This window comes from Argiope bruennichi, chromosome 5 (genome assembly GCF_947563725.1).
Source record: "Argiope bruennichi chromosome 5, qqArgBrue1.1, whole genome shotgun sequence".
Lineage (NCBI taxonomy): Eukaryota > Metazoa > Arthropoda > Arachnida > Araneae > Araneidae > Argiope > Argiope bruennichi.
In genome coordinates this window covers 91,373,071-91,386,277 of record NC_079155.1, presented here as the reverse complement: position 1 = coordinate 91,386,277, position 13,207 = coordinate 91,373,071, and the positions used below count along the sequence as shown (strand labels likewise).

At 28.1% G+C, this 13,207-nt stretch overlaps 1 protein-coding gene across 1 annotated transcript in view; it reads left to right on the top strand.

Moving 5' to 3' along the window:
- Positions 1-8,768, top strand: part of LOC129969147 (uncharacterized) — a 195,404-nt gene extending 186,636 nt beyond the window's left edge. Inside the window, exons 5-6 of the mRNA XM_056083574.1 lie at positions 1,342-1,561; positions 8,384-8,768. Coding sequence (XP_055939549.1) covers positions 1,342-1,561; positions 8,384-8,517 — 354 coding nt within the window. The 3' untranslated portion in view covers positions 8,518-8,768. The remainder of the gene's footprint in view (positions 1-1,341; positions 1,562-8,383) is intronic.
- The last annotated feature ends 4,439 nt before the right edge of the window (positions 8,769-13,207 follow it).

Sequence of the window (13,207 nt, the reverse complement as noted above, 5' to 3'; positions counted from 1 at the left end):
TAGCAAAAGTGAGATTTTTTTCTGTAATTTTAACTTTTAAATAGATATTAAAATTTATTTCTATAAATATAACTTTGATTGAGGCACAAAACATCCGCTATTTCATACAGATTATTTGATATATAAATAATTGTATTTGATTATTTTTTTATTAATTTATGATTGTTTGAATGAAGCAACATAGTGGAAAAATATCATTCTTCATAAAATGAGTTTAAAAAAAACCGTAACTAGAGTTTTTAATGAAAGCACCTCAAGAAAAATAATTATAACTCGAGAAATATTCCAAATATTGACAACATCTTGGTGTCGCTTGAATGCTAGAGGGTCAGAGAACATTATTACGCAATGAAAAAAATATTCGATATTTTGAACGATTTTCGAAGTTTCAAGTGTATACATAGACCTTAAGAAATATATTACTGCGTTCTTGAACAAGGAAAAACGACTTGCATTTCTATTTAATTTCTATCTATTTAAATTCGGTAATAACATGATATTTTTAATTTTCTTCATTATAAAGCATTAAAACAATTGTAAAATCATTTGGAACCAATAAATTGCTTATTCTGTAGTTCAGGAAATATTGAATATGGTAAAAATTATTATAACCAAATTTGAATAAAAAATGTGAATTGGATTTTAATTTATCCGATTTTTTTGTAAGAATATTATTTTGAAATTCGAAATTTGTACGTAGAAAATAATATTTAAAAATGTAAATGGCAATAAAACCTCAATTATGAAGATATAAATATCAGTGAATTCAGTATATTCTCAACCAATCGAAACTTCTAAAATAACGAATGCAAAATAAAATTTAAACATTTATATACACATGAAAAGAAACTTTTAGAATTTAAGAATGTTCAAATTTCGCCAAAAGCCGAAATTCTAAACATAATTTACCTTAATGTTTAAATCCTGATGTTAAAATTTGGTTCACAGCTGCATCCTTTAATAATGATTAATGTCTACTTAACACCTTTAATTTAATGCCTTCAAATTGAAAGAAAAGAAAGTTTGATATTATTATATGGATGAAATAAGGGTAAAAAAATTTTTATGCACTTAAAATGCAGCAAATAGTATGTTAATTTACTTCCCATTATTTTATCCTTTAAAATATTTTAATGACATAATTAGTTATCTATATTTAGCTTATAAATACATGGTTTACGTTGTGGTGGCTTATATATGGTTCACGATAGACAACTCATTTACTTCTCACAACTTGAATTAAGAGTTAGCTAAATCCTAGAAACCTAAATCTTACCGGATAGTTAAAAGAATATTTAAGAGAATACAGAAATATAATTAATTCTACGTTTTCTCTTCAAGAGTGGCTACCAGACCGAGCACTTCACTATCCACCACTCGAATGGTCTCGAGTCATCCAGTCTGAGCTTGAAATTTGTCGTGAGAGAACATCATTTCAGAGGAGGCAACATGAAACTAAAGTGTACGGCCACCATATCCAGAGTGTACACAATGAGTAATGAGGAACTTGTCTTTCGACAACAGAATTCAGGGCTACACATATTGGAAAATGCGAGCCGTGGTAAGTGAAGTTTTATTCTGATTTTTTTAATGGAATAGACTTATAAGTTCACTGTGAAAAATATCTATAAATGGTAATTGCAATATTTTGTTTTCGTATAGTTAAAATTTATTGAATTTCGTTGTTTGCAAGTTATGTGATATTGAAAAGGGATTGACTATCAGCTATGAAATTTCAATAAATGTATAATGTGGGTGATGTGTTTATGAAAAATATAACGGAAGCGTTTAGGTAATATTGAAAATAAATTAACTAGATAATATATGAAATATTCATTCATTATATACAACAGCAGATTTAATTTAGGGAAAGTTTAAGGAGAAATATATAAAAATGAAACTTATATAAAATTAGAATTTTTTTTATTGAAACAAAATTAAGAATCAATCTATGAATATGATAAAAATTAAGAATTAAGAATCGAATTATTATTTTTATTAGCATTTGTATACAGCGAGAAAAATGTTTTCTTCTAATCTTGCAGATAAAACATTTGAAAGAAAGATAATACTATGGCCCTCGTTTAAGGAGTCTTTATTTACTATGCAATAAATAATTTTCTTTTGAAAATTAATAAATATTTTAAAATAATTTTTTAAATTAGATTTGATTTAATAAAACTTCCAAGAATTTAAAATAAATGACTCTTTTTATTGCAATAACAAGAGTCTATATTTTTTTTTACCTCCTGCTAAATGAATCTTATAAAAATATGTTTCTAGGTTACTATTTATTTATCTTATCTTCTTACGCTTGTTTTGTTACTTTAAAATCTGATGCACGGACAAAACAAATGTAGGTAAACACAATCTAACTAATTTCAAAATCAGACTTCATTTCCTAGTGTTGGTACACTAAAAATGTACAACTGGGCTTTTAGTTGTTCACATTTATTCACATTTTTTACTAAATTGTTGTCTAGGATTTAAATTAGAAGTAATAAAAGATATCCGTACCAGATTGAAGTTAGACTATAAAACAAGCTTTTCCAGTACACTGATCAAAACCAACATTTGAATCAACTGGTAGGAGTTAGAATTATCACCTAACCAAGATACAATGAAAGATTTTCCTAAAATGACACATAACAAGGTAAAAGGTCATGTAAAGTGACCTTTCTCTAGCGATGGAAACACATATTCGGCAAGAAGAAGTAACTAATATGGGACTAACATTGACACACAGCTATTCTTTAGGATGATCTTTCTTTCTAGAGACAATTTATAGTGGCGGTAATTCATTTCAAAAGACAACCGCTTCGTGGACGAGAATAAATAATAAAGGGACCTTTAACTCTTCGGTCTGTGTTGTTTGACAGTGTACACTTTGTCACCAGAATTCGAAAAAAGAAATAAAAGAACAGATGAGTTGATAACAGGGGAAAATTCTAAATCACCCATCCTATTTCCCTATTATGAATTTATGCGATTATTTATTTGATTCCAAAATTAAAAGAATCAATATATTATCTTGTCTTACTTATTATAGAAAACATTCTTTTTTTGATTTGCAGCACTCAATAGGCTTTATAATAATTTCTTCCAGCTAATTTATTCCTCCCAAATATAGTCAAATGTCACAAAAAGGCCGTGGCGTAGAAAAAGGCAAAAGGCAGCAATGTTGTAAAAAATATCGATGAAGAGTTTAGTTATATTTACGTCCCGGTTTAAAGCAACACTAGGGCTATTTTGGGACGAACCTCATAATTTGAACCGCTGTCAGATGACCAGGACGACACCTGATCTGCCAACCACTCCAATCTTCCGCACCACATCATTGGTTGAACTTTTGACTTAGATAAATTATCATGCACCAGACCCGCTTAAACAGCGGTTCTTCGGTGGAATCAGGTCTCAAACCTGAAACCCTCCGGTTCCGAAACCGAGACCTAGCAACCAAGGCCCTGTCTATGAAGAAATTATAATTTTAAGGGAACATACTTTACTCATAACCTTAAGGTATTTTTTTTATTTCAATACCAGATATGAAGTGTGTTGTATTTCGAAAAAAACTAAACAATTAGTATATCATATAAATTTCTTGTAGTTTGATCAAAAACAAAAATTTGGAAGTGATAATTAAATAAATAAAAAAATCACAACCTCTTCAATGCCCACTTCTATCTTCGCTCTACCAGTGCGATAATTCTCGTCAAAAAATCAATATCAATTAAGAGGCACATATGAAAAATTCATTGTTTCTCACATATAAATAATTAATAATAGTTTGTATCTTCGTATAAAAGCTTCTAATTTCCTTCGATATCCGAATTCAGTTTTACCACCAATGGTTTATTAACCTTTACAAATATTTTAAAGACAAGGATAAAGTACAAATAAACAAAGCAATTGATGCAAAGAATAGAGCAGTAATGCAAGAAAAAAAAAGAAAAAAATAAGAATAAAAAATCAATTATAAATAAAAATTAATTTAAAAATAAACAAGAAAAATAAAATAAAAACAAAAAAAGTGAAAAATAAATATAAAAAAAACCGAAAAACTAAACAAATGAAAAAAGAAAAATGAAAGAAATAGAATGCTACATACATCAGTTAAAAAGTAGCACAAAGGAGCAAAACGTTCATTTGAAAAATAAAGTTGACACTTGTTTATATGACCTATATATTCGTTGTCGCATATTACTGGCGTATAAAACAATTTCATATTTTCACGACAAAAAGAATTAATGAAATTTTTTAAAGTAAATTTTATACAATGCAAAAAAAAAAAAAAATACGGTTTGTTTATTTAGAAAATTTTGTAACGCTTCTAAAAGGCAATTAGAAATTACTTTCAAAATATTTGTGGTAGAAAAATTTGGGTGCTAAAAGAAACAAATAAATTTCGAAATTGTGTTCTTAAGAAAAGAAGAGAAAAAAATATTCATTGAAATGATTTTTGTTGAGAAAATAATTAATCTGCCATATGAAAAGACTAATTTCATTCCGGAACAACATTTTGAATGCAAGAATGAAACATTAGAACTCTCTGCTTTATTCCTTTGTTATTTGTAAATTAATTTACTTCTCCGCTTTAATGTAATGATTCCAAATTAACAATTTTTTATTAATTTTATTGTTTACTTTGTAAATCTAAAAATTCAGGCATTATGACCCTTTAGAATTATTTATTCTAAAATGCAAAGAAGACAAAGTCTTATTTTAAAGTTTAAAATGTTTTTAAATCAAGCAACTTTCACTAGCAAATAAAATATTTATTAAAGTTTTCTGTTATTATTTTATAGAAATTTCCACTTTTATCTTTCTTCTTTTTTTTAAATAATGAGAACTTAATTTTTCTTTTAGAAATTAGTCGCCTTTTTATTAGAAAATAAGTCTTTTTAATAAGTCGTTTTACTGCTTAAAAAATATGGATTGATTTGTGGAATCAAATTCTCCGAGCTAGTTTTTATCAAAGCCATAAAAATGAGGATTTTTTTTTCTTCAAATTTCTAATTATTAATTTTTTATACTCAATTTTAAATAAACTTATTTTTCCAAAAGAAAAATAAATTAGAATTTAAGGGGGGCAATGGATTTTATCAGGCATTCTTGCGAATTATTTACTTAGGGTTATAAAATCTTATATGTATTAATGCATAAATGTATCAAATATCTTCAAAAACGTTTTTAATGAAATATATTATTTTTAAAAAATAATATATGTATAGTTTCTTAAAATTTCAAAATATTTTAGGCGACTTAATTTTTTTGGTATTTTCTTTTTTTTCTTCTTTATTATCGTATAGAAGTTTATTTCGAACAAAACTGCACATGATTTTTTAATTGCAATTAAATGTTAATTTTATATAACTATTTTTATGCACACACTTTGAATTTACATAAGAATTTTATATTATTATGAAATGAAATTTATTTTTAAGTACCTAATACTTCAAGCAGAAAATACATACCCAGTTTTCTTTTAACCGAAATTTTTATTATGAATTTAATTTAATTTTCTCAAAAATTAGGACCCTGGAAAGTTTTAAAGACATTCTAATATAATAAGAATATTATTTTGCGAAAAGTCATCAAAATGCACTTTTTTCTTTATTACTTTTAAATATTCATTTTATTGAATAATACGTTTCAAAGTGCTATTTTAGCTTAATATAAATATTTATTTTGGTGCTGAAACAGTAAAAAAAGATTTTCATTTTTCCGTCTAGTTTTGCTTATTTCAAGGTCCACTGTTCTTTTAAAACGAATTACATGAGATGTACAAGGCAAATCTTTTATTGAGAAAAAATTCTTTAGTTTCACCTATAAATATATTGTTAACATCATCATTTCGTCATTACATTTGACAATTACAATATGAAAAAGATTTATTTCATGGAATTTTTAAAAATCAAAATCAAATCATATCCATTTCCTGAAAGCTGACTGCAGGGTTATTTCGTATGATACTGTTATCACATCTTCCCTGGCAATTCTTGCAAAACTCAGATCGAGAAAAAATACTGTAATTATTCCTCTTGGCTGGCTACTCCCTCATTTTCTGAGCATTTTCCAGCTGATGAAGGTCATTGGCTATGCTATAAATCGAATCATAGTTTCCCACTTCTTGCAAAGGAAATTTCATTAGCACTCCCAGCGATGCGGATCATGCTCTGCCGCGCCAAATAAAAAAATATGCCAAGTAAGAAGAAAAAGGTGGAAACTAGCTGTACGATCACGTTTCTTTGGCGAAACTCAGAACAGAACGCTCCAGAACACAGCCGTAGAACTCCAATTTTCTTCCGCCCGTAGAAATACGCCGGCGAAGCAACTAAGTAAGTAAAAAAATAAAGAACCACCAACACAAAGGAACACTTTCTTGCGTAAGTGTCCCACGTAAAGGTGGTTAAATCTGGTCGTTGGAAATTCCTGCAGCGGTGGCCCTGTTCATTGGGCAACACCGATTAGGGTCATTAATGGGCCAAAGAAGGACTAAGTCGCCGAAACGAGGATTTTATTACCAAAGTCCCATCAATCGCTATGTCATGAAAAAAGTAGTAAAGCGTCCGAGCAGTAAATGAAAGAAACGGTACATGACTTGTGGAGGTGTGTGAAATGTTCGGCTGTGTCATTACTACTACTTAAGTACTTGAACATCAAGAATGCTCGGATTTTGGAACGACCTATTTCTGATTTGCTCTATATGAATGGACTGTGCTCGTATATTTCGAATAATTAAGTTGGGAAAATAAATAGTTTAAGCCATTCTATGCGGAACGCTTTAATTTATTATATCCCCGCTTTACATCGAAAATGTGTAAGAATGCATACATATTCTGCATACATATACAAGACATATTCGAGCGAATGAGAATTCTTCGAACGAATTCATAGATCAGAGAGATCGCAGATTTCTCTTTGGAAACTCATTTAAGTTAGAAAATATATATTTATAAATGATTTTCTACACGATCTATTAGAAAAAAATAATTTAAAGTTTTTATTCCAAACAATTTTTGATCACTAATGCTTATAGTATGTAGGCGAAATTGTTCTTACTATAAAAGCCAAGATGTATAATATAAAAAATTTGGTTATAAATTAATCGTCTTGATTCGGTAAGTATATTTCTGTGCATATATCGTAGGAAGAGCATTTTTGTTCCCTTTACTCAATTGAATAATATTTATCTAATTATTGAATAATATTTTCTGGTTTGCTGATTGATTTTTGCTTCCGTTGTGAGCATAGTAATGATGTTGGTTCGGGCCACATCCACTCCGATGATCGAACATACCACGTATGATAGGGATTTTAACTTGACTGTGAAGATTATTAAGATTCTTTTTATTCATATTCTACTGCTGTTGAGACGATTGTCATTCAGAAAATCCATGTTTCATCCGAGGGGGTGGAAGTGGTAAGATTATTAAATAAGGGACGGAATCATTTTCTGCAGCATATCTAGTATAACTATTACTTAATTAAAAATTTCTGCCGAAAATAAACTAGTTATTTGTAAAGTATTTTTAAAAGTTTTCACACATAATGTTTAATAAAAATAAATATTTCCTCTTCTGTTAAACTTAAAACTCTATTTGGACAAAACGAAAGTCGAATGGAGCATGCGCAAGAGAGCGGAACATTTTCGACTCTGAAAGCAGAGAGTGCGTTTTTTCTACACTTTAGCAGGCTGTTAACTTTGATTGTAGAACAATGGCTAATTTCTAAGCCCTTAGAGTGAGACATACACTTCCATTGCCTAAATTATTTTTATATAGCGCCTTGGTACTGTTCGTCATGTTTTATCATTTATGAAATACTTTTACATAATATTTTAAACTACTTATTTATAAAAATCGAATTTAGTACTTCAGAATACTGGAACACCAGAGGTTATCTTCCAAAGATTAAACCAAATCCCTAACTCATACAGAAAAAGAAAAACCCACTTAGCTAGTAGCTGTAAACATGCGTCTCCGGTATTCCTTTTATTAAAAAGGAAAGGCTATTTCACAATGGAACTATGACATCTGCGTAAAGGACACTATTGTACCTGAGCCCAGGAGTCTCATATGTCATAGTTTCATTGAGCGGATGCTTGGAACTTTTCAGTATTAATACAGTTAAACAAAATCGCACTAAATGCCTTGAATACTACTATTTTATTTGCCACTTTGAGGAAAATACATGAAACAATAGATGGCGCTCTTTCGGGATGCCCGTCTAAAAATAACACACTCATCAATGTCACTAAAATCAGAGTTATGATATGACAATCTTTTATTCGTTATGCTGTAGCATATTTTATTATCAAAAAAATTCTTTGCTATTTTATCATATTTGCTTTTTTTTAATATTCATTTATTTGTCCTTACAGTGAGAAATTCATCTTCAAGACCATGCTGCAGCAATTTTGTGCCGATAATAGCAATTTATTTCCTGCTCAAAAAATTCACCGAAATATTGGCACATTCCCTTCGGACTAGCAAAACTGACAATCTGGCTGTCTGACAATAAATTGACTTCTATGGGAAACATAATTCCATAATCTGTGATACAACAATATGTGCATCTTCAATATGTCGGTGGATATCTGTAAGATCCTGCCCCCACAAATGTCATAGCATTGTTCCTGAATGTTTATTGTAACTTTAATATAAGCGAAAGCAAATATATCCTGCATTTTAAGTGGTGAATGTATGTTTATAGAGATTTGTATTTATTGATGTTAAATCCAGTGCATCAAAAAGCACGAACATTTTATAAAGGATGTGGCATGGTGTTTACTAAATAAATGTTAACTAAATGTTTCTTCTTGCGAAATGTAGAAGTGTGAGAAATATTATTTTTTAAAAAATACCATTCCTAAGTATTTGACAAAAGCTTATGAAGAAATTTTGCACTATTTCTTTTGATGTGATACTATAGCGTATTAGAAATGAATAATTTAGCTTATGCATTAGAAATGTAATACTATTTTTTTTCTTTTTTGGTTTTTGAAAAAAAATTAAATGGCGATTCAAATTTTGCTGATACGAGAGAACAAAGCTAATATACAATTCAAATCTTAATATAAATTTTAACATATTATTGTGGCTGTATATGTATGTTTATTCTACATTTCCTCCTAAACATTTGTGCCAAATTTAACCAAATTTGGAAGCTCATTATATAAAAAAGAGAAGGTGTACTGTAAATTCTTCAATATACAAAAGTCAACTAAGTATCCATTTAAATAAAAAATGTTCAAAATTTTATAGTTTTTCCTCAGTAAGCTCCAAACACATTATTCCATAAAAAATTCATGTTTTTTATTTTCATTGATATCAGTTTCATTTATCATTAACATTTCCCTCAAATTTATTCATGTTTCAAAATTTAACAAATAGTTATGTAGATGCAGATTATTTTGAAATAAGAAAATTTATAAATACTCCATCCCTAGACAACGATGAAGCTTCGAACTACTTTTCTTTTAATTTCTGATATTCATATTTTTAAGAAATATTTTTGATTATGCTTTTTATTGTTTATTGATTCATCATAAAAAAATTCCAAATAAATTAAATTTTAAGTAATCAAACCGTATTTCAATTCTGTTTGGGCATAATTTATCAGATTTAAAATTTTCATTTTATTTATTCCAAGGACATAATTCTTATTTACAAAATTATTAGCTTTAATAAATTCCTCTAGCATTTATGTTTCTGTTAACCGCCACAAATACATTAATTTTCATTTAATTCATTCGAAGAATCACAAGGTAAGAACTTTTGGTAAAACTGTATTCTAGCGATTAAACTCAAAAGACCAAAATGTATCAGGCTTCAAAATATGCACAGCAAAATGCCTACGAATTTCTGAAATGTCGAGATTTCGCTTAGTATAAAAGATAGTTGTTGTTCACAAAAGTACATTCGCAACAAATAAAGAGCTGAAAAAACTTCAGTCCAGTAGCATTCGGATTGGAAGAGGTGCTTGAGGAAAAAATAGCTTTCTAATATAAAAATACTTTAATATTAGACAGTAGGTGACCTCAAGCTGATAATTTTATGTTGTCAAAAAATATATAGCGGAAACTTACTAAAAAGCTAAAAACAAAGTTACCACCCACAATTTATCCTGCATTGTGTAAGAAATGTATATATTTCGTATAATTATTGTATTCTTTTGAAAAGTATACAATAATTGTATACTTTTGTATTTAAAACAATGCATTTGTTACATTAAATTTATATTACAAGAATAAAAAATAGTTGAATCAAATTAATTTGCTTATTAAATAAGATTTAACATCTTAATTTTTTTTTTTATCATTAAATATTCATATTATAAAATCAGTTTCTTAATTATTAACAGGAAAATTAAATGAATTAATGAGCTGCTGATAAAGCATTATTGGTTCAGATAATTTAAATCCATAAGTATTGTTTACTTCTGAATACATTTTTAATGTAGAAATATTTTAATTGCATATTATATTTCCAGTGATGAATAATTACATCTCAAAAATTTTCTTAGTTCTGTCTTATGTAAAAAAGTTATTATTAAGAAACTGTATTTTTCATGGATGAATTAGTTAAATGTAATAAACTATAGAGGGATCAAAATATTCGATAAAATAATGTTAATTGCTCGTTACTGATTGCCCATTATTTTATCCGTATTTTTTAACTTTAATTTGAAATTGAATATCCAGTTTATTAATTATTTTAGGTAAAATGAACAATTTAATGAAACACATTCAGTAATTTTTAAGGGCTTAAATATAGTTTTTAAGAATATATAAAAATGCGAAAATAATCCGATTACATTATCCGAAATTCAAAAATTATTATTTTGTTATAAATTTCTTTTTATATCCCGAATCGAAACTCTAGTTTGTGATATTATTATTTCAAAGTGCTTTGTTCCGATTTTTCTTATATATTGTTTTTCTATTCGAGAGAATCATAAGAATTGTGTAAAAAAATTCACTTATAAAAACAAAGTATAGGTTTTCATAAAGATGTTCAAAATACAAAAGAAACTAAAAAAAATGGATCCCAGTGTAGTAAGAGTTCCTCGGTAGGTATTTTACATGAATGGTTTATTTCTGATATTGACACAATAAGTTCATCATTGTGTGATATAGAAAACACTGTTGATATGGCCGAAATATTGTGATTTTCTGCAGAGTGTTTCCACATTTGGATATGCAAATTCAGGCTTATATGTCAGTATTGGTTTATTCATGATCGTGCTGTCCCCATAGAATAGCATATGCTACTTTTCAAATGGAAACAATGCTTCACAAGCGTGTAATCGAATCTAAAATAGAAAAATACTTTGAGCATAGAATCGAATCATTCCTATACTGCTCGAGCATTATCCTCAGATTCTCTTCTATCTTTCTATTTTACATTATTTTAGTATTGCAGTGCAAAATCCATCACTACAATACCAAACTCATTTGAAACGAAACAAAACTGAATAAGCAGAAGGCATTATAACTATTTCGCTGTCTTCTGGCTTCCACATTGAGGCCCATCAAACTTGGATGTTTTAGTATTCCAACTACTCTATTTTGTTCAATTGAACCGAATCCTCTATTTTGATCCTATCTTATTGAAAAAATATCCATCCTCTAATGCAGATTTTAAACGATACCAAGAAATATAAAGAAATAAAAATTGTATCTATATTTTTTGGCGACCTGACAAAAAAACACCCCTGTAATATTTTAAATTTGTTATTTGTACCTGGTAATTTCTTAAAAATTAATATTTATTGCATTAAAGAACTTTTTAAGGAAAAATAAATATCTAATTTAATATTTGCGACATTTTTGCCTTAAAAGTTATTAAATAATTTTGTTATTGCAGAATTCAAAAGTGAATCAAAATGTGTTTACTTCATAAGTTTTGTATGAGCATGTTTGTGCTCACATCCTTTCTGGTCAGGCGAAAGTTCCAAAATATTTCCCAGCTTTTGTCAATTTAAGTAAATGAAATTTCAAGCTCATATACAAACTCAGAAGCTTCAGGAAGAAATGTATTCATGCATATTTGGTATAGAAATCGATCTAACATAACTTAACCTATAAGTAATACAGAAACGAATCATATTTTACAATATGAGCTCATAAGTTTACTTTAACTCTCTGATTGCATAGAATATAAAAGCTCTATGATTACGGGATACTAAAGCATCCGAGAACCTTTTGCTAAAATATAAGAAAAAATCCAAATATTCTCAAAAATCGTAATGATTGCTCCTATATATTATATATTAATTTATAAAGGACTCTTAACGAGCGATGCTATCAGAATGATTTATTCAAAGAAGTTAATTTGGCTTTTTTCCTTCAAGGTAAGTCATTCTAATAAATTTAATATATGCCTCGATCAAGCAAATCAAGCAAACATAATGAAGAAATTGGGCATTTACAAGGAATATTCGGGAGTTTCAAGTTTTTGCCATGCTTTACTTTAAGACAGTTTTGGACGTTTGAGTATTGAAAGAGTCTACATGAAGTTAACGAAAATTTGGTGAAAACTCAGCTGAAATTGTTCACAACTACCTCTTATGCTAAGTGAAAAGAAGAATCGAAGAAGGCATTATCATTAGAAAAATCATTAACGGTGCAGTTACTGTGATAATGAAACTTCAATATCCATTTTTTTCATTCAAAGTCTGTGAGAAACTACCAAATGCCATTTAACTTGTTACGAAATGACCACCAATTATCTCTCTCGCGTTAAGCTTCTTTTCATTCAAACTATTTAAAAACATATTTAACTGAATAGATTTAGGTAAATATGAATTAAAACATATGTGAAATAATTTTTGAATGAATAGTAATTCAGAAGAAAAAAACAGCACCTGAAAATGAATCATAGAAAAAGATGTTATATATGTTATGACATTTCGTAATGATATATTAGCAAATGAGACACTTTTTCGTGAAAGTGTTTTATCATAGCAATCTTTGAAATTTGAAAAAACAGTTTCAGAAAAGAAATAAGTACTTATACGTATCTTTGACTTCTGTATTGAGGAAAAAAAACTCTCTTATGGTGACGCCAAAGTAATGTGAAATTTTATGTATTTACTATGTGGCCTGTTAGTCAATTGATGTTTTAAATATTTATTTGGTAATTTTTAAGATATTAACATTTTACATCGCTTCATATTTGTATTCTTTTTATATGCTGAAAAT